Here is a 25,360-nt window from a genome sequence, read left to right on the forward strand (position 1 = left end):
GTTTAGAGTTTGATTCCTAGTCAGAGCACATACCTAGGTTGTAGGTTCTAACCCCCAGTTGGGGCATCTATGGGACGCAACCAATCCATGTTTTTCTCCCACAACGATGTTTCTCACTCTCTCTTTTTCTCCCCTCCTCTCTCTCTAAAATTCAATAAAAACTTATCCTTGGGTGAGGATTACAAACTAAAATGTGTTCTATGTTCTAACTCAACAAATAAACGTATAGCACTTTGCACAGTGCCTGGCATATGGAAGACCTCCCTTGATGGAATAAAATAGAATTCTGATAAATATCAATGCATAGTATTACAAGTCTGATTGTGTGATTACAAATGCATCTGATAGAGATATGTTTATGAAAATGTTACCTGTTTAATAATGACTTCAATTTTAATTTCTAACACATTTTCAGGTTGAATTAAAGAAAAACATCTGATTGTATAGCTCAATATACAGAGTTGGGCAAAAGTAGTGAGGTCAAGAAACACAGTTTATTCTTGTATTATTGTTTATTAATTATTGTATTATTTTTTAGATAAACAACTGTAAACCTACTTTTGCTCCCCCCACTACAAGCATCCTCATTTCCCCAAGAAAGTCTGAGTTCAAGCACTTCCACAGAAATTAATTTCATCATGTGAGCCACATCCTGTCATGTATTTCTGTCTCTTTGAGTTTAGTAATAGCCAAGTAAGACATACTTGAAGAATGCAACACAATTCAATTAAATATGGTTCCCAAAGACCTGCGAATCATTTAATGCTAATGTTATAATAGACATGTCTGTATTCAGAAGACAACTACATGAACAGATTTCAGGGCTGCATAAATCAGGTGTAATTATGTGGGACTTTGAATTGAGAACGAACTTGGGGTTGAAAATCACTACTTACAAGGAGTACTCAGGAATGGCATCCTTGAAGGCAGGAAGTTCTCGCACATATTCATTATAAAACCATTTCACTTTGAAATGCAAATTCATATAGTCGGTGCTCTTACACAACCGCTGCTTTTCATGTTCTAGAACAGATAAAATCAAACATTTAATAAAGTTTGGTTTGCCAACAATGCTGCGGTGTTCCAATTTACCTTTATTAGTAGTATTTCCAAAAGGAAGAAAATCGTGTGTTTGATATAAAGGCAAAGTGAATGGCTGAAGACAAACCTGAAATTTTACAAAATGTAAAAATCATTATAAATCCTATGCCAATAGGTCAAGAAGTAATGAGAAATAATTTGAATGTCTAATGTGCCTTCCTGAAAAAGGTGAGAACTCTGACTTTTTTTTCTATTTATCTGCAAGCTCTCATATTTTTACTACTTTGGGCCTGGTAAAAGTGCCAGAAAGCATTAAAACTCTAAGCATGAATTCAACTGGGAGACATAATCCCCAATTAATACTGGATATGTGAATGAGTAGCTCACATTTCTGGTCTGGATATTTAACACTTAAAACACTAAGATAGTTGAAAATGAGAGAAAATATATCTAACTTTTAAGACAGATTATTTCTTCTTCATTTTTTTAAGTTCAGCTAAAATTATTTTATACCCTGTGACCTTTATGACATTTCTTGAGCAGATTTTCCTAATATGTGATGTTTTTTCTCTCTTGCTCAAAAAGTATAGCTTAAAATTGTATTTTGATCTGGACATACAGTACTGGGGAATAGAGATAAATACTATTACTAAACATGTTTATCTATTTTCTCCAGGCTCCCAATATTAATATCTTGGCCCATTGGGGCTTCAAGTGTAGATACAACCAAACCTAAAATATCCCTAACTATATTCAGGCTGAAACTGTCCTCTGAGAAGCCCTGGTTAAGGTCTGTGAATCTCTTTTAAGCTAAGGGTTTTGACTTATAGTAGAAACATACCAGTACTATACCAGTACTTTATATTCCAGGATAAAAATACCAATTGAAGAAATTATATTGTTGTAAACAAACTAGAGGCCTGGGGCACAAGATTCATGCACAGGTGTGTGTGGGGGGCGGTGTCCTCTCAGCCTGGCCAGCACCCTCTCACAAACCAGGATTCCTCGGGGGAGTCTGACTGATGGCCTACATCCTTAGCAGTTGGACATCCTTAGTGCTGCCGTGGAGGTGGGAGAGGCTCCCGCCATCACCATTGCACTTGCCAGCTGTCAACCTGGTTTCTGGCTGAGTGGCGCTCCCCCTGTGGGTGCACACTGACCAGCAGGGGGCAGCTCCTGCATTGAGCGTCTGCCCTCTGGTAGTCAGTGTGCATCATAGCGACTAGTCGATTTGCATATTAGCCTTTTATTATATAGGACTGAGGATATCCTTGCCTCTCAAAACCTGACTATAGAGAGATTTAAATCCAAGTGATAAGCAAAAGAAGAAACAACCCCAAATAGAACATTTTCAAATTGTCTAAACAGTAATTAAAGACAATCTGTAGAACTAAGAGAGAGAACACACACAGAGAAACAAGAGTAAGAAACTAATACTCTAGAACAAACTCCCAAACAAAATTATGAACTATGTGATATTTTGCTTCAACTCCCTCCAAATTAAATGCCACCTTTGGCCCTATTAGTGTTGTCTCTCCCCCTGTCCTTACCCCTTCTGATTTCTAGTGTCCTTTCACACCTTATGAGGAAACGTTTATCTGATAAACTCATAGATAATAATGTAATGCAATACAACCCTGAAATCCAGATGAGGGAAGTCTTTTGCCCTGGAGCCCACACATTAAGAGGGTTCTCTATTTATCACAAATGCACACTCAAAAATTAAATAGTTTCTGGCATCCTCTGTCACTTGGGATCCCATACCTGATGCTGGTACAGAGCAAGTCAGACTCTAAACATCTGGCCTTGTAACTAACACCTCCTGCTCTTATGATTAATACCCGCTAAGCCCAAGAGAAACACTTAGGACTGTCTTTTGTTCTCTATCCTAAAAACAGAAGGTGACTGTGAACAAATGCAACCAGACTGCCATTGCTGACAACAGACACAGATACTGCTTTGGAGCATGGGAAGGAATTGGAACCATGGAAGCATTTAAGTAAGAAAAAAACAAACTAACTCATCAGGTTCTTCCTCTGGATAGCATAAATACAATCAACTGTTGCATAACCAAGCATTATTTTCAAGTATTAATAACACCCGTTTTCTTTGGTCTAATTCATGCATTCAAAGGCACTCGTCCAGCAATGTGGCATGCTGCAAACAGGGGTACATGCTGCCTGGAAACAGCTTTAAATATTAAATGATTCATATTACTCTCAAAGTTTGTGTGTATATGTATAGTTTCAGATATAACATACATGAAGCCTGGTATTGAATCTTTGCCAACTAGATGACTATTGAAGAGTTTGTTTGTTTTTGAAATTTAGATTAAAGAAATTTAACTCATTACATTTTAGCTTTATTCAAATAATTTACATAAACATTTATATGAATAATTACTTGCATTTGTCCTCATTTATTAACTAGTTTTAATATTTTAGAGGGCAATAGCTTTCTAAAAACTAGGAACTATATCTAAAAGCACATGGATGTAATTTAAATTTCTAATATTTGTATTTATAGCTTATTTTGAATTGCATCTTTTTATAAAATATATATTCAAATCATGTCCATTTAGAATACAATACCTTTTTGTAATCCTTTAAATTTCAAGAATGTGCATAAATTGAGATTGGATGGAAAAAAATAAATGAACCTCAGGAAAAAGGCTGAAAATAGAAAAAAGTTCAATAACAAGGTATTCTTACATTTTTTTTAAACAGAAAAAAAAGAGAATAGAAAGGTTATATTTCAATTATTTTATTATAAGAACAGAATTAGTAATTTTGCGGAAATAAAGGTAAAATATATATTTTCTGAAGGGATATCACATTGATATGAAAGTAAGTTTATGTGTTGAAGTAGAACATTGAACACACTTTATATAACAGTTTATTAGCTTGATTTAGAAATCATAAGCATTTAGGTCTATGGCATGTGGGCTTTCACTGTGCTACTGCATTTGTAAATGTTAGGAGTGAGCCTGACTTAATGTGTTACCTCTTTCAAGAGTGTTTGCACATTAACTGAATCCTGAAGGAAAGGGTAACCCAGTTCCATCCAATACCAAAAATGTTTACTGAGCATGTATCTTGTGCCAGGTCATGTGTGAGGTACAGGGATATAAGAGTAAAGGACTCATAGAGCTTCAGAAGAAAGGGTACCATGTGACAATATGGCAAGTGCCATGTGCCATGATTTGATATGTACAGGATACTGGTCCATTAAGGAGATTAATTTAGCCCAACTTTGTGCTTTTAATAAATGATTCAATAGAGAAATGATTTGATATTAGTGGTTTAGTGCACAAAGTAGAATTTGAGTAAGAGGACACGTGTTACATAAAATAAGATTTCTAATTTATAAGAAATACTACTTAATATGTATTTGTCTCTTTGTGAAATGAAATAACTGTGCTTTCAATTAAAACCTTGGGGTTTTTCCCCTTCTCTACTTATATTGTTACATGTTTTATTATTAGGTTTGAGTGAACCTTAAATTCATGCTGTGCCATAAAAGCAAAAGGGTCACCATCCTAGCCAGGTGGCTCAGTTGGTTGGAGTATTGCCCATACACCAAAAGCTGGCCAGTTTGATTTTCAGAAAGCTGGCTGGTTTGATTTCCAGTCAGGGCACTTCCCAGGTTTGGGCACATAGAGGGAGCAACCAATCCATGTCTCTCTCTCTCTCTCTCTCTCTCCCTCTCTCTCTCTCCCCCCCCCTTCTTCTCTCTCTCAAATCCTATATAATGAAAGGCTAATATGCAAATAGACTGAACGGTGGAACGACCGGTCGCTATGACGTTCACTGGCCACCAGGGGGCAGACGCTCAACACAGGAGCTACTGCCTGGTGGTCAATGTGCTTCCACAGGGGGAGCACTGCTTCAACCAGAAGCCAGGTTGACAGATGGTGAGTGCAGCGGTGGTGGTGGGAGCCTCTCCTGCTTCCACAGCAGCACTAAGGATGTCCTACTGATGGCTTAGGCCTGCTCCCATCCGTCAGACATTCCCCAAGGGCTCCTGGTTTGCAAGAGGGCATAGGCCAGGCTGAGGGACCCCCCCCCCCACCCCCCAGCAAGTACAGAATTTCGTGCTCCAGGTCTCTAGTCAACTATATTTATACTATGGTCCAGTGCACAGATTCATGCACATTGAAAGGAAATTAATTAGAAGAAATATTTTAATATTGCTATTTGCCCTTTCTCTATAATAGAAGTATCAGAGATGAAAGAAAATTAGTAAAATGTACATGAAAATAATATATAAATTGCTAAATAAATAAACAATAACAACATGATATAACAACAACAAAAACATGACATAAAAACAAAAACATGACATAAAAACAACAAAAACATAGTATAAAAACAACATTGATAAAAACAATGACTGAAATTTATTAAACTTATTCTAATATATCCCTGTATACCACATTAAGAGTAAAAAGACTTTCAGAGTGCTTGACTAATTTCCCTTGTTATGAAGTATTTACAACTTTAACTGTAATATCGTATGCTCTTTGAACTCCAGAGAAAGCAACATATAACTGACCATGTCCAAAAATGGGTTCAGGTAGGAATATTCCTACTCTCTCTAGAGTTTATCCTTGTGATTTATTAATAGTCATCACAAATGCTGGCATCACAGGAAACTACCTTTGAATTAATTTAAATGGGAGGCCAGTGTCAGAAGGGGACAAACACTGTACATGCATGAGTCGACGTTTATTTTTAAATTGCCAGTGCACATCATATGCACCAGCCAGTTGGTCGGTCAGATGGATGGTCGGTCACTTAGCCTTTTATATATATAGATCCTCAGGTGAGTATAAAAAAGAAAAAGAAAAAGAAAGGCTCATCCATCTCTGCCCCTTGCAATGAAGACACCTCTATACTTTGGAAAGCAGGTAAAAGGTAGCTCTGAGCAGTGTCCCAGTTAGTTTTACAGGCAGGACCTTAAGTTTATTTGCTTAACGCACTTACAATTTACTTTTCCACAATTGCAGAATGTCTTTCCTTCCTCCTTTTCTGGGCGCTCTGCTTGGAACTTATAGACCTCCCCAAGCCCATTCTCTAGGACTCTGCAAGCTCCCACGATCCTCACAGTTCCAGAAAAGAAACACTTGTATATGCCTAATGTTCTGTAGCCACACGTTAGCCAGGCCATGTCCCCTTTCCCCCCAAATCCCATCTAGCCATTGTAAATTGATATGGGAAAGGAGATAGAAAGGATACAGATTGTTTTTTGAAAAGAGGAAATCTGGCCCAGCTGGCATGGCTCAGTGGTTGAGCACTGATCTATGAACCAGGAGGTCACAGTTTGATTCTGGGTCAGGACGCATGCCTGGGTTGTGGGCTTGATCCCCAGTGTGGAGCGTGCAGGAGGCAGCTGATCAAGGATTCCCTCTCATCATTGATGTTTCTGTCTCTCTCCCTTCCTCTCTAATATCAATCTTATCTAATAAAGAGGGAATACGCAAATTGACCATCATGCCATAACTGCATCCTCAGTGGAGGCAGAGATTCCATAACACAAGATGGCTGTGCCCACAGCGGAAGCCCATAGCAAGCTTTAAAGAGCAATCAGCAGGGACCTAAGGCTGCGTCCCTGCCCGGTAGTTCTTGGAGGGGGACCTTAGGCTGCACCTCCTGCCCCGGTGCCAGGCTGGGGGACCTGAGACTGTGCCCTCTGCCCACAGGGCTTGAAAGGGCACCTCAAGGCGTGTCCCCCACCTTGGCCTGGGCTGGGGGACCTCAAGGTGCACCCCCTGGCCCGGGCCAGGGGACCTCAGGCCGCAATCCCCGCCCTGGCACCAGGCTAGGCAACCTGAGGCCGCACCCCCCCACCGCCACCACCTGGCTGGGCTTGATGGGGGTGGGGCCGGCCAGATCTGGATCTAGCCCAATGAGGGTGGGGCCGGCTGGGTCTGGGTTTCATGCGATTTCAAGGCTCATGTGAGTGGGCGGGGACTTGACTCTGGTTCCCATGGTGTGAGCCAGACTCTGACAGGAGGAAGATTTGTATATACATTTTACTAATTTTCTTTCATCTCTGATACTTTTATTATAGAGAAAGTGCAAATAGCAATATTAAAATAGTTCCTCTAATTAATTCCCTTTTAATGTGTATGAATTTCATGCACCGGGTCACTAGTAAAATTATATTTAATAAAAAAGCAATTCTGGTTTTGCTATAATCTAGAGACCATCCATTCTAGTTCCTAAGACTATACCTGACATAATTTAAACTATCAGGGTTTCACCCAGTTCCTTTGTGAAAAAATAACTTGGAAGAATTACTAATAGTTTTCTCCTTACAGAATTGCTTTCACACTCATAGCAATTGGTTCCTACCACTTTAAGTCATGTATCTCTCATGCATTGTCAACTGATATTTACTGCTCTCTGTAGGCAGAAACAGGAGACTAGTATCATCTGTTTTCATAGTCTGTCAAGTAAACAAGAGTAATTGACATTTTTACATGCATTATGCACTTCAGCTGATACAGCCAGAGTTATTCAGTTTGTTTAGTTGGTGATGTAGGTTTGATCTTAGGGAAAATGGAAACAAAAATGGAAAGGGTATGCAATTGTGTAATAAGGCCTGCCTGTAATGCTTGTCCTTAAGTAGCAAATACTCACTATAATCTAAACATTTTTCAGTAGTGGTTTATAATCATCATGAACCCCAGTATTTGCAGCAGGTTAAACTGATTACCAAATCATGTCCTTTTTCTCCCGGGCACACAACCAGACTACATTTTCCAATCCTCCTTGCAACAGGTATATCCTATAACTGAATTTTGGGCCAAAAGTAACATTGCCACTTCCAGTCATGCCCTAAAACAGCTCTTGTAAAATTCTCCCTATTCTCCCACATTAACTGGCCACATATAGAAGATCCAGCTGAGGATTGGAAGGAACAGAACTACAAAAGGATACAAATCTGGGTCTTTGAGCCACTTCTCAGAGGCGCTCCCTAATGTGAAATGCAGTAACTCCCTCCTTATCCACGATTTCACTTTGCGTGATTTCACTTACCCGCGGTCAGAACATATTAAACAGAAAATCCCAGACATAAACAATTCATAGATTTTAAATTACATGCAGTTTTTCTTAGCGTGATGATGTCTCACACTGCACTATTTCATTCACCCTGAATAGGAATCATCCCTTTTCTCTAGCACATTCACACTGTCTATACGCCCTGCCCACTAGTCACTTAGCAATCATCTCTGTTATCAGATCACTATCAGTGCTATCACATGTTTGCATTCAAGTAACCATTATTTTCCTTACTAATACCCCCAAAGTGCATGCTGGCAATTCAAATATTCTAAAGAGAAACCATAAAATGCTTCATTTGAGTAAAAACATATGTATGTTTAAGAAAAAAATCATAGTATGTACAGAGTTTGGTATTATTTTGGGTTTCAGAAACCTATCCCTAGTGGATAAGGGGAGACCACTGTGCCTACTTTACTTGTACAAGTAAGAAATAAACAAATGGTACTGTGTTAAATTGTATGGAGTTAGGCTACCTGGGTTAATGGTCTATTGTATCACAAAGATATTTTCAATTTATTAATTAATCTCCAAATTACTCTTTCTAATTTACACACACACACACACACACAAACACACACACACACACAAGTTTCCGGCTGTCCTCTTGCTTTGTGATACTATATTAGCTTAAGAACCTCTAGCAAACCTCGCTATGAATTAATCCATCATCACAGAGGAAATCAGTTAATAAAACCTGTTAAATTGATGTTAAGAAAATACTAGGTAGGTTCTGAGAGAAGAATAATCATAAAAGTAAAATATATAGACATTGTGGGTAGAATAATATCACTATTTATCTTCCTGTCAGCCTTGTGTGCTCCCAGCTATATTCTCAGTAGTTATTATTATTATCACTTAAATGATTCTATAAAAATAACTACCACTGTTCCAAATCCATGTCTGTTTTTCTCATGTCCTCCTTTATTCATCCCATGTATAATTATATATTATGAGATATTTTAAATAAACTAAAGTACATCCTAACTATTGCCTACCAAATATCAATGTAAGAGATTATAATATGACATTCAGAAACATACTCTAAATTATCTTAATTCTACCTAAATTATCTTCTGCCTAGTAGTAGACCACATTGACAAAATTGTATCTACGGGTATCTCATATGATGAAAATGACTCCTAGAATTAATTTAGCCATCGATCCTCCTGCAGTTTTAATTTTGGCAACGAAGATTTAACTAGCTAATTACATTTACTAACTACAACATTTAATTAGTTTTCCAAATAGTAGTATGGTAATTTTATACAAAATTTAATTTTTGAATTTCAGTGAGAATTATGAATATGTTACTATCAGAATAAAAATGCTTTATTAAAGTTGTGCCAAAAAAGCTTAGCATTTTGGAAAAATGTTCCTCTTTTGCTTTAGATGGTATGAACCAGTATTTATTGAAAAGAATATACTGTCTTCTGAAAGTTAGTGTTTATGCATGGAGTTTTGTGTAAAATACATAAATCTACAATTATGTATCAGTTACGGAATAGGAGTGGTATACTCCTAATCCATTCTTGTATTAAAAGCAAATTGGCTCTGCATTGATGAGTCTGTTTCTATTTTGTTCTTTAGTTTATTTTGTTCAGTAGATTCCAAATATGAGTGAAATCATATGGTACTTGTCTTTCTCTGACTGGTTTCTTTCACTTAGCATAGTACTATCCAGGTCCATCCATGCTGCCTCAAAAGGTAAGATTTCCTTCTTTTTATAGCTGAGTAATATTCCATGGTGTAAATGTACGACAGCCTTTTTATGCACTCATCTACTGATGGACACTTGGATTTTAAATGGAGAACAGACTGACAGCTATCAGAGGGGAGGAGGTTTGGGTAGCTGGGTGAAAAAGGTGAAGGGATTAAGCAAGGAAAAAAAGCCCATTGACACAGACAATAGTATGGTGATTACTAGAGTAAAAGAGGGCTGGGGTAGGTACAAGTGGGTAAAGGGGAGACTTGACTTGGGGTTTTGAACACACAACACCATATACAGATGATGCATTATAGAGTTGTACTCTTGAAACCTATATAATTTTTTTAACCAATGTTGCCTCAATATATTCAATAATTTTTTTAAAAAAGCAGTGCACATCTAGCAGGTAGTAAGAGCTCAGTAAATGCTGATGATTGGGATGTGAGTGGTGATAATGTTGGCCTACTTAGTCAAAGACAGAGTATGTCTTTGAGGGGACAGGAAACTTCAAAACACAAGTCCTTTCAGAAAACAGTTATTTAATTTCACTTTTAATTAATCAGTTCTATAAAATGTATGGATTGTCTATTATATACAAGAGTCTTTCTAGGCACTATTCATGTCTCCAAGGTGTTTAGAAGTGGGGATAAGACAACTCCATATATAATTCTAACATCATGTAGAAATATTTTTTTTTCTTGACTAATTGCTCTGACTAGATTACAGTAATGGTGAACCTATGACACGCAAACTCATTTTTTTTTGGTTGATTTTTCTTTGTTAAATGGCATTTAAATATATAAAGTAACTATCAAAAATATAAGTCTTTGTTTTACTATGGTTGCAAATATCAAAAAATTTCTATATGTGACATGGCACCAGAGTTAAGTTAGGGTTTTTCAAAATGCTGACACGCCGAACTCAAAAGGTTCGTCATCACTGGACTAGAACTTCTAATACTATGTTGATCCTGCTAAGTGAAATAAGCCAGTCAGAGAAAGGTAAGTATCACATGATTTCACTCATTTGTGCAATATAATGAACAACATAAACTGATGAATAAAAATAGATCCAGAGACAGTGAAGCATCGAACACACTATCAAACTCAGCGGGAAGGCAAGGGGGTGAGGGTGGGGGGATAAGAGATCAACCAAAGGACTTGTATACATGCATATAAGCATAACCAATCGACACAGACAATAGGGGGTAAGGGCCTGTGCTAAGCAGGGTGGGCTGAGAGAGATCAATGGGGGAAAATAGAGACATACATAATACTTTCAACAATAAAGAACTAAAAAGAAATACTGTGCTGAATACAAGTGGTAATAGTGAGCATCCTTATTTTGTTCCTGATCTTAAATGAAAACCTTTCAGCTTTCACAATTGAGTTTGACCTTTGCTACTGTATATGGATTTTATTATGTTTAGGTACATTCTTTTATACCTAGTTTCTTGAGGGTTTTTATCATGAAAGAATGTTGAATTTATCAAATGCTTTTTATGCATCTATTGAGATAATCATGTGATTTCTTATTCTTTATCCTGTTAATTTTGGTATATCTCGTTAATTAATTTTTGTATGTTCACACAATGTTGCATCCCTGGAATAAATTCCAGTTGATCATAGAAAAATAGAAGTAAATTGGCTGCCAAAAATCATCACAGTGTCATTTTCTATTTCTTAATTTGTGGCATCATTTTATTGCATAAACACTGTGCTGTCCTATAGTTAGTAGCATACAATTTTGTAGGACTATCACAAACATCTGTCTAAATGTTTAACAGCCTGGAAGTTCTGGAAGGAATGAATATATATAAAAGGCTAATATGCTAAGTGTCCTTCCCACTATCTGACAGGTCACTATGACATGCACTAACCACCAGTGGGCAGACGCTCAGTGCAGGAGCTGCCGTGATGCACACTGGCCATTTACAGAGAAACAGCAATGTGGACCTGGCCGTCAAAGCAACACTTGGCTTCCCCCAAGTAGAACACAGGCCCCACCACCACCCTGGAGTGACAGCCCACCAAATCATAGCCAATGCTGCCTTGACCCCATGGCCAGCCTGAAAACGGTTGCTATGGTCACTGGGTAATAACATCACATAGCAACGCCCGGCTTCCTCTCCCTAGCCACTAGCCTCCTTGTAGTTTTTTCAGCCCAGGAACACGACTTGCTTTATAGCCAGGTGGAAACATTTACACTGTAACCAAATGTCTGTGAAGTGTTTTCCCGTGCCTCATCTTATTTTATCCTCACAGAAGTCCTGGAGTAGGTAGATAGGAGACTCGATGGAATCCTATTTTCATTAGCCAGAAAATGAAGATTTAGAAAGCTTAGAAACTTAACCCAACTGAAAAGAAGTAAGAAATGGTGGACCTTGAAAATTACTTCAGGTTTTCTCACTGTGCAGAATACAGTCAAACACTGATGCAGTTAAATATTTTACCCTTTGTTCTCCCTGCATGATCTACAATAATAATCTGCTTTGTGTTGATATTTACTGCTGTGTTGCTGACAATTACCTGAAAGAGAAGTTGGGGTGCTTCAGTGGGCTGGAAAGAGTTTAGCTAAGTCAGAAATCAGGTCTAATTAAGCAAGTTTATTCTATATTTATAAAAGGCTAAGTTGACTTGTGCATGCACGATATATATAAAGCCCTCGCCCGGTGCACAAAAATTTGTGCACTCGGGGGGGGGGGGGGGTCGCTCAGTTATTAAACATTTACCGGCACAACACTGACCACATTGGTGGTGGTGGTGGTGGTCTTGTCAGAATGTGTTATATTATGCAGATGAAAATCTATTTAAACAGATTTGATATAGATATTTTCAAAGATGGAAGAATTGTCCCTGTCAACTATTTTAGTTGATTCATATCTTCACTAATTGTCATCATTGCAAAGTTTTCAGTCCCCATATGGATTGCTGGATATAATAGGTCATGCGCTGCCCCTGTCCTTTGTAGCCTTTGTTCCCTTAAGGACTCTAGTTTTCCATTTATATATTTAAGTACCAACCTTACCGACTTAAAAATGTAAGCTTTTTAACACTGCTCTCTCTGTTCCGTATCCTTCCGATGAAAAGTGGAGTTGGGCCCTAACCTGTTTGGCCCAGTGGATAGAACGTCAGCCTGCGGACTGAAGGGTCCCAGGTTCGATTCCGGTCAAGGGCATGTACCTTGGTTGCAGGCACATCCCCAGTGGGGAGTGTGCAGGAGGCAGCTGATCAATGTTTCTCTCTCATCGATGTTTCTAACTCTCTATCCCTCTCCCTTCTTCTCTATAAAATAATCAATAATATATATATATATATATAAAGAAAAGTGGAGTTGGGTTGCAGCACAGGAGAGAAATTCTGAAGGGGAATATTGAAGTAATGACTGCAGTAGAAGAGGGAACCTATTTCCCTGGCCACAGGTGCTGGCACCCTGGACCACAGGGCTGGCAGCTTCTCTGGGTGGCTGCAGCCTGGGACCTCGGGCGGTGGCTTGTCCGTCTCCTGGGCTGCAGCCAGCCTGGGACCTCGGGCGGGTGGCTTGTCCGTCTCCTGGGCTGCAGCCAGCCTGGGACCTCGGGCAGGTGGCTTGTCCGTCTCCTGGGCTGCAGCCAGCCTGGGACCTCGGGTGGGTGGCTTGTCCGTCTCCTGGGCTGCAGCCAGCCTGGGACCTCGGGCGGGTGGCTTGTCCGTCTCCTGGGCTGCAGCCAGCCTGGGACCTCGGGCGGGTGGCTTGTCCGTCTCCTGGGCTGCAGCCAGCCTGGGACCTCGGGCGGGTGGCTTGTCCGTCTCCTGGGCTGCAGCCAGCCGCAGGCGCTGGCGCCTGGACCAAAGGTGGGCAGCTTCTTCTTCTTCTGTGCTTCCAGGGAGGGCAGTCAGTTATGTGTATATGTGTGTGCATGCAAACATAGGCGTGTACACGTGTGTATGTGGAAATCTGGGCAAGTCAAAACCATAGAAGAGTTGCCTCCTATCTCTTGAATCTTCTAGAGATATCCCCCACTTTTTTATTCTATCACTACTAGAGAGTCAGTATTTGCAGCCAGCCAGCCAGTGACTCTCTCAGTGTCTATTTCTGACTTCTTCTTTCTCTGTCTGTCTTCCAACCCCTAATCATATTTCCACCTGGATGCATCATTTTTACTCCCAATATGCTGTATAGAGAAGGAGTCAGGATGCTGTCTTCCCATGAATAGTATTCAGTAACAAACCAATTGCATTTTAGTTGAGCAATGCTCCTACCCACCCTTCAAATCCCTTCCACCATGCGTTTCTGTTTCCCTTTTTGTTTGTTGGATTGTTCTGCTGCTCCTTCTCCTCACCCCACCACCCTTGGATCGTAATGTAAAATTATTTTACCATGTCAAGAAATTATTAAAAATACAGGTACTTTGAAAAAAAAAATACAGGTACTTCTCCGATCACCGGCCAGGAGGTGGGCAAAGGCGGCCCCAGTTCTTCGATCACAGGCCGCCTTTGCCCTGCCACCCAGCTCTTGCCTGCTGCCTGGGTTTCCGATCACCATCAGCGGCAGGCAGCTTCTTCCGTCCTTCCCCTTTCAAGTCCCAGTGTTGCGCCTACATATGCAAATTAACTGCCATCTTTGTTGGCGGTTAACCGCCATCCTTGTTGGCAATTAATTTGCATATCGCCCTGATTAGCCAATGGGAAGTGTAGCGAAGGTATGGTCAATTACCATGTTTGTCTATTATTAGATAGGATTTCATCTAATTAGTTTCCTTTCAATGTGCACGAATTCATGCACCAGCCCACTAGTATAAAATAAAAAGCCAATAGTAGGCCCAATGCATTGAGGCTTTGTGCGATATTATGTGCTCACGTAAAACCTCATTATCCAGAAGTTTTGGTTCTAAAAACAAATATGGATCAGACTTTTATAGATAACATGCACATATAAACATCTATTAAAGATAATCATAAATTCATATTAATAGTATATTGATGAGATCATGGTCTCTTTATACACTTACAATGCTAAATCATGTAACTAGAAGAAAACAGAATGACAGTTATCTTTTTCCATTTCAGAGCAGCTCTATAAAGGTCTTATAATATCAGCACATCTTTAGAGTGAGAAAGTACCTAAACTCTGGCTGCCAAAGTAAGCTATGGTATTAACAAGGTATGAAACTTGGAGAAATAAACATTTTAATAATAAATGACTATGCATAACATGTTTGCAAAACGTAACTTAGACCAATGTGAAATGTCAAAAAAGAAAAATCAGCGAACAAGAAAATAACCCACTATCCACAATAGTACATTATTGTACACAACTTAGGAATTAATGACTCTGAAGGAACAAATATCATTAATTTTTATAGGGTAAGAAAAAAGATGCTGAAGTTTCTTCATGACACATTTCTGATAACTAAGTCTTAGCAAATCACTATTTAAAAAGCCAAGCAAATTAATAAAATATTGTCTTATTCCATGACCACTGAAACTGATGCCAGAGAGTTTTACCCCTGAAAGAAGTAGCTGAGTAGGCCCATTCATTATTACAGCCAGTCTTTCTGCAGAATCCCAAGGTGAAGTCAGGCTCCCCAGATTCATTAAACCAGGAAGGATGGGGTCAGGCATACTTCATAGATAGACACCATCTCTGACATATCTGCTTAGAATTCTGGTGGAAATCAATAACTGACAAATCTAGACTAGTGAGTTTAGAGTAAGATCTTTCTGTTGAAAACAAAAACCTTTGGAATGCTTTTCTATTTCTGAATAAAAATATTCATCAATAAATGGGCTGTATAATGCTATCATGCTTTTTGACTTCAAACTTTTCTTTGCCAAAATTAAACAGTACAACATGAAAATTTCCCTATAATCTTCATCTATGACACCAATTCCTACATCTGTGAAGTATTTTGCAGCCAAGCAAAAAACTGGAGCTACTCTCCCATAACACAAGGAGGAAAGAATATACCATCTCATGGTATGACTTGGAAGAATGCTGCATGACTTGTCTGAGCCATAGACCTTGGAAAATCAGAAAGCAGTATGAAGGCAGACCCACATAATCTGGTGTTAGGAAACTAGAGACGGATAATTATAAGGTAAAAAATTGGATGAAATGGGAAAGAGTGTTCAAAAAGATAGAGACAGCCAACAGCCTGGAACATAATGGTAAAATAGAGGCATCCAAAGAAGCTATTGTCATTAATTGACAAGTCACTTAGCAAGGGTATAAAAAGAGCAACAAAAAACAAGCTTCACTTACACTGTATTTTTACCCGGAATCCTAGCCATAGGTGTACTGCAGGGTATTTCTGCAAGAATTAGAACTAGGAACTAAAATGTGGATTTCCATAATTCATACAACTTATATTTATTGTTTATCTAATATGAACCAGGTACTATTCTATATACTGAGAGTACAGCACAGAAGAAAACAGTGTATCCATCACTTTGGAATTTTTATACAGTGAGGAGAGGCAAACAATTCAAACTGTTTAATATAATGTGAGGCAGTGGTAAGTGTTAAAGTGGAAAGTAGGAAAATTATGCAGAATAAGGAAGTAAATGAGCTCAGAGTGCCTTTTACAATAGGGCATTTGGGAAAGATCTCTAATGAGGTGACATGAAAGCAGAACTGAGTGAGCATTTCAGGGAGAAAATATACAAGTGAAGTGGCTCTCAAGCAACACAGTGTGCTTAAGTTCAAACAGATGCAAGGAGGCCAGTGGGGCGAAAGCAGAGTCAGGGAGTGAAAGTGGTGAGAACCGACTTCAGAGAGAAGCCAAGGCCAGGTCACATCGGACCTTGTGGTCTATGAGACAGACCACTCCCTGTAAGATTTATATATAACGCTGGAGGATTTTGTAAAACGTCACTTTGGTTGCTGTCTGGGAAAGAGATTATAAGGATGCAAAAGTGAAAGCAGGAGTTGTTTATAGGAGACTACTGAGCAGAACAAGCAATGGATGGCAGGGCAGCTTGGACTTGAGCCGTAATAGTGATGATTGTGTTGGAAGTGAGGAGGCAGAGGGTCTAATCTTGGCTCTGTGTCTTAACATTACATAACCGTGCTTCTCACCTCTTCCCTTCCTTGGTAAGCTCTCTAAGAACAGATATAACAACTTACTAAAAGTTTTATTTCCCACACCACCTTGTCTGGTTAGAATCACAGATGGATAGAGGGAGGGATAGATAGATGGGCAAAAAGGTAAACAGCTCTTTTGCCATGTTGATTCCCTTATTTTCCTCACTCTTACTGAAAACAGAATGGTTCATCAATCATACTGGGTAGAGGACTTGTTCAACATTGGACTTGGTCTACAAGTTTGCTGGTTTATAACTTCACATGGGGAAAAGTCACTGCTGTGTCTTCAAAGATAGGTCTAATTTTCTGCATTAACATAAAAGGCCCTATGTCAATAAAAGTTTTATTAAGAATTGCCAATAAAATATAAGCATAATTTTTCTTCCATATACACATAGCTCATATAAACTACTCTTAATCAGTTTCATGTATTTCTCAGAAGTATGTAGATTTTATGGCAAAATCATTGTCTGTAACTTTTTCTTAAAAGACTCAAATCTTTATGGATTTCACATCTTATAGTTTCCTGTATATTTTCTCATTACTTATTTAAATGTACCTGTAGTTTAGGTTCCTTTTGTAAGATAAAATTGATTTCTATCAATTATTTACAGCATACAAAAATAAAAGGTAGGATTTTTTCTTTGTGGTGGATATTAATGAAGCTATTTTTTCTTCAGCTTCCTGAGTTGGCATCATCTCTTTATTACTTACAGGGGAAATGGAAACAATTGATAAGTCATGAACAAAGGTGAAAAATGCTTTACATAATTTATATTTTAGCAAGAAGTGGGTAAAACATCCTAAATATTTATTACTTTTAGTTTTATTATTGGTGGTAATATTTATTTTTAACTTTACTGATAATTTCTTTAGAATTATCCTTAAACATATGAAAAATGTATATCTTCATTCATATTTAAAGAAATAAAAATGTATTGAGATGGAATTTCTCTATCAGATTAAAAAAATAGAAATTATACCTTTTGTTTGTTAGGGAACAATTGGCAATATATGTCAAAATTTTAAATGCCAAAACTTTTGCCAATTTTACTTCTAAGAATTCTACTTTTAAATATATTTGCACATGTAAACAAAAAGTATATTCCCAAAGGTATTTATCTTAGCAAAATACTAAAAATAATCTATGTATTTATTGATATGGAAATAAATGTTTTTTATGCCTCCATTCTATTGAAAATAGAATTTACTCCAAAGAATGAGGTAGATTCTAAATGTGTTTATATAGTATGAGCCCTAAGTTATACTGTTAAGGATAATAGCAAGGTATATTGGAGTACTAGTATAGATAATATATTACCATTTGTGTGAAAATGACAAATATATTTACATACATACATGCATATGCTTGGAACATTTTTGAAAATACACAAGAAACTTGAAATAGTGATCATATTTGGGGACAACGACTGATCAGGTATCCAAGAAAAACTTTATACATAAATTTTTGTCCTAATTATACATCTATAACATTTTCAAAAATGAATACCTTTTTTTTAAAAAAAAAATACCAGAAATGTAAAGAACAAAATAGAAAATTTAGAAAAGCAAGTAATTTGAAGAACAGCTTAAAATTTTTCAGAAAAGTGGGGATAATTCTTAAAGGTTAGACAATAAATGACTGACATGGAAATCAGAGAGACTTCTACTACTGGACAGCAGATCCAACATAAGACAAAAAGTTAAACAAATGGAGCAGAACAATAAAAGGCACAATTAAATTATTTTGCGGCAGGGGGAGGGGGAGAGCAAAACAAGTATGAAGTTAAGGAATTCTCCACTAGCAAAGATAATCACATCTAAATACTATTGAATAGACACATTTGGCAAAATGTTTGAAGGAATAAAATAAGCAATTCCTACAGGATTCTAAACAGGAAGAAAACACATATACAATTACAACAGGCTGCCTGTGACTCTTGTATTCACTAGAAGCTGTGGGATAATGAAACAACATATACAGAGTCATGAGAGGAAAATTATCTGAGCACTGAAGAATTGTATATTCAGTCATATTTTTGACAGGAAGACAAAGTACACACAGCTGAACTAGCTGGCTCCAATAATAAATATGCAAAGATATTGAGGTATTGGTTCATTATTTTGTAACATCATGGAGATAAAGATTAAAAGTCATACATTTCTATCATGAATCACTATTTTTCATTACAGGAATAAATTTGTTTTGGGGCATAAGGAGTTCTTATGTTAAAGCTTCTCTCTCCCCAGATTCAGAAATCTAATTAAATAGGAATTACACTTATTACAAAAGGATGAAACAGCCACCTATCTTTGCCAAGAAAAAGGATGAAAAAGGTGAAGGGATTAAACAAAGAAAAAAACAAAACACAGACACAGACAACTGTATGGTGATTGCCAGAGGGTCTAGGAGTGGTGAACACACAATCTCTCTATATAAAAGCCTAAGCGACTGGAATGACCAGAACGACCGGTTGCTATGACACACACTGACCACCCGGGGGTAGATGCTCAACACAGGAGCTGCTCCCTGGTGACCAGTGCACTCCCACAGCCAACCTTCCATGGACAGCCAACCTCCCCCAGTTCCTCCCCATGGCTGGCCAGCACTGATTGGCCCCAATGGGGGGGCTGGTGACCAACCTCCCTAGGCCCCTCCCTCTGGCCAGCCTGGCCCCCGATTGGCCTCCCCACCCTGATTGGGGGTGGAGCTGGCAGGCCAACTTCCTGTGGCCCTCCCCCACTGCCAGCGTGGCCCCGATGGGCCCCGATTGCTAGCCAGGCTGAGGGACCCCACCTGTGCACAAATTCATGCACTGGGCCTCTAGTACAATATACAGATGATGTATTATAGAGTTGTACACCAGAAACCTATATACTTTTATTAACCACTGTCATCTCAATAAATTCAATTAAAAATAATATAAAAATTCGTGCATGGGTGGGGTCTGGCCAGCCTGCCTCGATTGGGGCCGGTTGGGCTGGCTGGATGGGGAGAGGGGCCATGGAAGGTTGGCTGGCTGGCCCTGGTCATGGAACTCCTGGTCAAACTCCCAGTGTAGGAGGAAATTTGCATATTAGCCTTTTATTATATACAAAAGCATTTTAAAAGGATGAAAACAAACAAACAAAAATATTGAATGGAAAAATCCTAAAGGTTATGTGGTTATCCCTGGATGATTCCTTTCCTCTATTATATCTCTGAAATGGAAATTATATCTCTAAAATTGAAAAGTAAAACAATAAAGCCTTTGGAAGAAAACATGGGAGATTATTCCTTTATGTACTTGTATATATTTTAATAAGAGTGATTTTTCATATTTATTTTGGGATGTTCATTAAAAAATAATCATTGAAAAAAAATTCAAACAACAAAATACAAAGAAGAAATAAAGATTATCAGAAATTCCATGATTCACAGATATGATGTTAAACTATGACTGAATACCCTTCAAATAACACTCTCTGAATTTATCTATTTATAAATATGTGAGAATGCAATATGTGTAAATATTTTATGTTCTATAGCCCACTCTGTTTAATAAACAATTTTTATGTCAATAAAATGAGAATTACCTCATTATTTTAAATTAGCTTTAGATCATCATTATTTCTAAGAAAATATTCTTGGGCATGCAGTTTTATATATGTTATTATTCATTAGATCTGTCTGGCTTTAGGATCTAAGCTTTCTCTTTACATCATACAACTTCCTTAAACATGGTTTGGCACAAAAAAAATGAATTTTAGAGGAATTATATCTCTAAAATTGAAAAACAAAGCAATAAAGCTTTTGGAAGGAAACGTGGGAGATTATTTTCATGATCTTGGGTATACAATGATTACTTAAACAGGACAAAAACAGCATTAATTATAAAGGGAGTTATCAGTAAATTATCTTATATAATAAAGAGGTAATATGCAAATTAACCCTCATGGCTGCCTACGACAAGATGGCTGCCTACGACCAGGCTGGCAGGGGGGTTAGTGAGAGACGACCAAACAATTGAACAAGCAGGCTGTGTGTGGTGACCAGGCCAGCAGGGGGGTTAGTGAGGGACGACCAAACAACTGAACAGCAAGCTACATGGGGCAACAAGGCCAGCAGGGTCCCAAGAGGGGCAACCAGGCCAGCAGGGGGAGCAGTTGGGGGCAATTAGGCCAGCAGGGGGGGCAGTGAGGGGTGACTAGGCTGGCAGGAGGGGGGGCAGTTGGGGGAGACCAGGTCAGCAGAGGGGGGTAGTTGGGGGTGACCAGGCTGGTGGGGGGGTAGTTAGGAGTGATCAGGCCGGCAGGGAGGGGGCAGTTAGGGGTGACCAGGCAGGCAGGCAGGTGAGCAATTAGGAGCCAGCAGTCCAGGATTTTGAGAGGGATGTCCAACTGCAGGTTTTGGCCCGATCTCCAACTGCCAGCTTAGGCCCAATCCCAGGGATCGGGTCTAAACTGGCAGTTGGATATCCCCCAAGGGGTCCCAGATTGGAGAGAGTGCAGGCTGGGCTGAGAGGACACTGCCCCCCCCCCATGCACAAATTTTGTGCACCAGGCCTCCAGTACTTTTATAATTAAAAACTTCTATTTATAGAAAGACACAAAGAGTAAAAAGCAAGCAATAGACTGGAAAAATATTTGCAATACAAATATTCAACAAAATGCTACAATGCATATTTATGATACATAAAGAATTTTAAAATATTAAGATGTCAGACAACTCAATAAAAAATGTGCAAAAAATAGAAAATGTAGTTCACAAAAGAAATCCAAATAGCCAACAAGTGTATTTTAATTAATTCATTACATACCTACTAAAATGGCTACAATGAAAAAGAGACAATACCAAGTTGGTGAAGATTTGGGGTAATTAGAAATTTTATACACTGTTGGTGGGAAAAGGAATTGGTGTAACTGCTTTGGAAAATTATTTTGCAATATGTACTATACTGAACATATGCATCCCTAGTAAGTCCACTCACTGAGAATATCTATAACAGATATATCTATGTATATTGACTGAAAGATGTGTATAAGAACATTCATAGAAGCACAATTTATAGTAGCCTAAAAGCAGAAACTATCCAAATAAACCTCAAAAGTAAAATGAATAAATGTGACATATTTTTGCATTGGCATACAATACAATAATGAGAATGAGCAAACTATAATTTGATGTAACAATATGCATCAAATATTTTTGTGTAAAATAACAAAAATAATGTTGAGTGTGCAAAATAGAATACATACTATAATTTGATTTGTATAAAGTTTCAAAACAGGCAAAACTATTGCATGGTGTTAAAAGTCAAAACAGTGAGTAACTTTATTAGAGGGATGTAGGTAATGACTGGAAAAAGAGCATGGTAGGGGCTTCTACAGTTCTGTTAACAGATAAGTTCAGCATGTGAAAATTTAGCCAGCTGGACACCTATGATATGTATGCTTTATATATGCTATCCTATCTAATAAAAGCCTAGCAACCATAATGACAGAACGACCAGAATGACTGCTCGACTAGTCACTATGAGGTGCACTGACCATCTTTGGGTCCTTTCCCCGGAAGGCAGGCTCCCATCATTCAATGGTGAACAGGGACCCGGGGGTGGGTGGTGGGGGATGCGGGAAGCACCAGGCCAAGGTACCTGCCCCACTGGTCGCCCCACACACAGAGGGCAACCCACGGCGGGGGTGGTGCCAGGGAGTAGGCGGAACAGCTAATCTCTTGGTCTCTCCCCCCAGCCTTCAGGCTCCAATCGCCCAATGGCAAACTGGGAACCTGGATGGGTGGCAGCGGGGGGTGGGGCCGGGTGCCGGCAGCTGAGGGAGATGGCCCTGATCACAGGCTAGGCCTAGGGACTGTACCCGCACACGAATTATGTGTGCCAGGCCTCTAGTTGTTCAATAAAATGTTGACTTAGTAAATTTTAACCTTGTCTCTTAAGCAATGGTCAGTGACTGACAGTCCTTCATGTAGTTGAAGATTTATGACCAAATTTTACATGATGTTAACTACCCTATGTCTAGACAAGCACTTATCAAAACAGACTGTGTGAAAGACCTAACAAGCTCCTTGGCATATTTCCCCTATTTAGAACTTATCGTCAATAGAATTCCCACCTCAAAGGTGAAAATACTAGTAAAATATTTTGCATCTTTTGATTACATTTTAAACACTACCTTTATATAATCAAACTTCTACTCATATTCATTTATCTAACTTTTTCTTTGTGTTAGCTAATACATTTTACTCTTTAGGCAAAAGTACAGACAAATAAACACTACCTTTAAATAATCAATCTTCCACTCATATTCATTTATCTGACTTTTTCTTTGTGTTAGCTAATAAATTTTACTCTTTAAGTGAAAGTTCAGATAAGCAGAATCAATATACCCAGAGAACTAATTCAGGGCAGACTTTTATTCTTTTCTCTTCCCCTTTCTATTTATTCACACTATGTTGTAATATAATTCAGTTCAAAAGTGTTATTGTTTATTATGTGCAAACCACCATTCTATGTACTACAGGGATGCAAAAGAAGCCTAGGGCATGGTCCCCACGTTTAAATAAAAGTATATGGAAAGACTAATCTGTTTTATGGGTTAAATGGTTACATTGGAGGAAAGACTGCAAAAAGCAAGGAAGCCAGAAGACATGGACTTCAGTCTAGGCCAGGGGTGGGCAACCCCTGGCACGCGTGCCAAACATGGCACGCCAGTAACTTTTGCTGGCACGTGAAACCCTCTCTTATAATCTTCCATTTACAACTTTTTTCTTAATATCGACTTTTTTATTTTTCATATAAATTCAGTGTAGGTGCATCTTAGATAAATAATTTTACATAAAAAGTTATCTTAAAGACCATAGACATGGATTGACGAGAGAGGGGAAGAGCAATTTCTATGCCTCTGCCTTAACTCTCCTTGCCTTCCTAGATCCAACCAGTGTTTTGGTTTTATCCACATATGCTTGTGAATCTGTTCTCAGTGATGAATTTTGTTAAGTCTCATAATAGGAGTAGCCTGACGGATGAAAGTAGTAGCTCATACATATCTCTGAAGGTCACGAAATATCAACCTGATGTAAAATCTCTGTCATCAGTGATGCAGCAACAAAAGTTCCACTGATAATATCAAACAGAGTTTTCTGTCAGACTATCAGTGTACATGTATACATTAAAAAATAAATGTATTTTTCATCATCATATACTGTATTTTTGTCACTCAAATGAATTTTATTATTTCTTCAAGGTTCTTCACATACGTACACCTTAAGAGACATCAAGTAGGCGTAACATGTTCTCAAAAAATTAGGGTTAGCACGCAGAAGAATTTTGAATCAGAGATTTTGCTGGTTTTGGCATGCACTCACAAAAAGGTTGCCCACCCCTGGTCTAGGCTGTGTCACTTACTGGCCTAGTCACCATCAACAAGCCATTTTGTCCCTAGAAGGCTCAGTTTCTTCTTATATAAAACTAGTGGCCCAGTACATGAAATTTGTGCATGTACGAAGTTTATGAGGGTGTAGGCCGAGCAGGGGGAGTCCCTCGGCCCGGCCTATACCCTCTCCAATCCGGCACCCCTTGGGGGATGTCTGACTGCCAGTTTAGGCCCGATCCCATCAGGCCTAAACAGGCAGTCGGGCATCCCTCTCACAATCTGAGACCGCAGACTCCTAACCACTCACCTTCCTGCCTGATCACCCCTAACCTCTCTGCCTGCCTGATCACCCCTAACTGCCTCTGCCTGATCACCCTAACCGCCTCTGCCTGCCTGCCTGATCACCCCTAACTGCTCTCCCTGCCGGCCTTATAGCCCCTAACTGCTCTCCCCTGCTGGCTTGATCACTCCTAACTGCCTCTGCCTCGGCCCCTGCCACTGTGGCTTGGTCCGGACAGACATCCAGAAGATGTCTGGTCTATCTAGTCTAATTAACATATTACCCTTTTATTAGAATAGATGGAACTGTAACTCCACCATCCTATCAGGTTTTTTTTTAGTGTTTTTTTGGGGGGGAGGGGCGTGGAAATCCAGTGATGTAACATTATATGTCAACATTGAAATATACTTAATAAATGGCAGTAATAGCGACTGTGGTTGTAACAGGAACCACCAGGTGAGGAGTCTATTATAATAACACTAGAGGCCCAATGCACAAAATTTGTGCACAGGTAGGATCCCTAGTCCTGACCAATGATCAGGGCTAATCTGTGGGCGACCAGCAGGGCAATTAGGGGGGGCCCTGTTGGCACCCACCTTGGCTGGCCTGGCACCACCAACTTGCCAGCCCTGGCCCCCACTGCTGCTGCCAATCACCTCCCTCTGTGGAGTAACTGGTGGATTGATTGGGGGGGCCCCCATTGGCACCCACCTTGGCTGGCCTGGAGCCTGCTGGCTGGGGGCAGCACCTGCATTGAGCATCTGTCCCCTGGTGGTCAGTATACATCATAGCAACCAGTTGTTCCACTGGTTGTTCTGTTGTTTGGTCCAT

At 39.1% G+C, this 25,360-nt stretch overlaps 1 protein-coding gene across 1 annotated transcript in view; it reads right to left on the reverse strand.

Annotated features, from left to right (window-relative positions):
- The window catches only part of UNC13C (unc-13 homolog C), a 523,285-nt gene that overhangs the window by 107,717 nt on the left and 390,208 nt on the right, over positions 1-25,360 (reverse strand). The window contains exon 19 of the mRNA XM_059700746.1: positions 897-1,023. Coding sequence (XP_059556729.1) covers positions 897-1,023 — 127 coding nt within the window. The remainder of the gene's footprint in view (positions 1-896; positions 1,024-25,360) is intronic.

This window comes from Myotis daubentonii, chromosome 1 (genome assembly GCF_963259705.1).
Source record: "Myotis daubentonii chromosome 1, mMyoDau2.1, whole genome shotgun sequence".
Taxonomy (NCBI): domain Eukaryota; kingdom Metazoa; phylum Chordata; class Mammalia; order Chiroptera; family Vespertilionidae; genus Myotis; species Myotis daubentonii.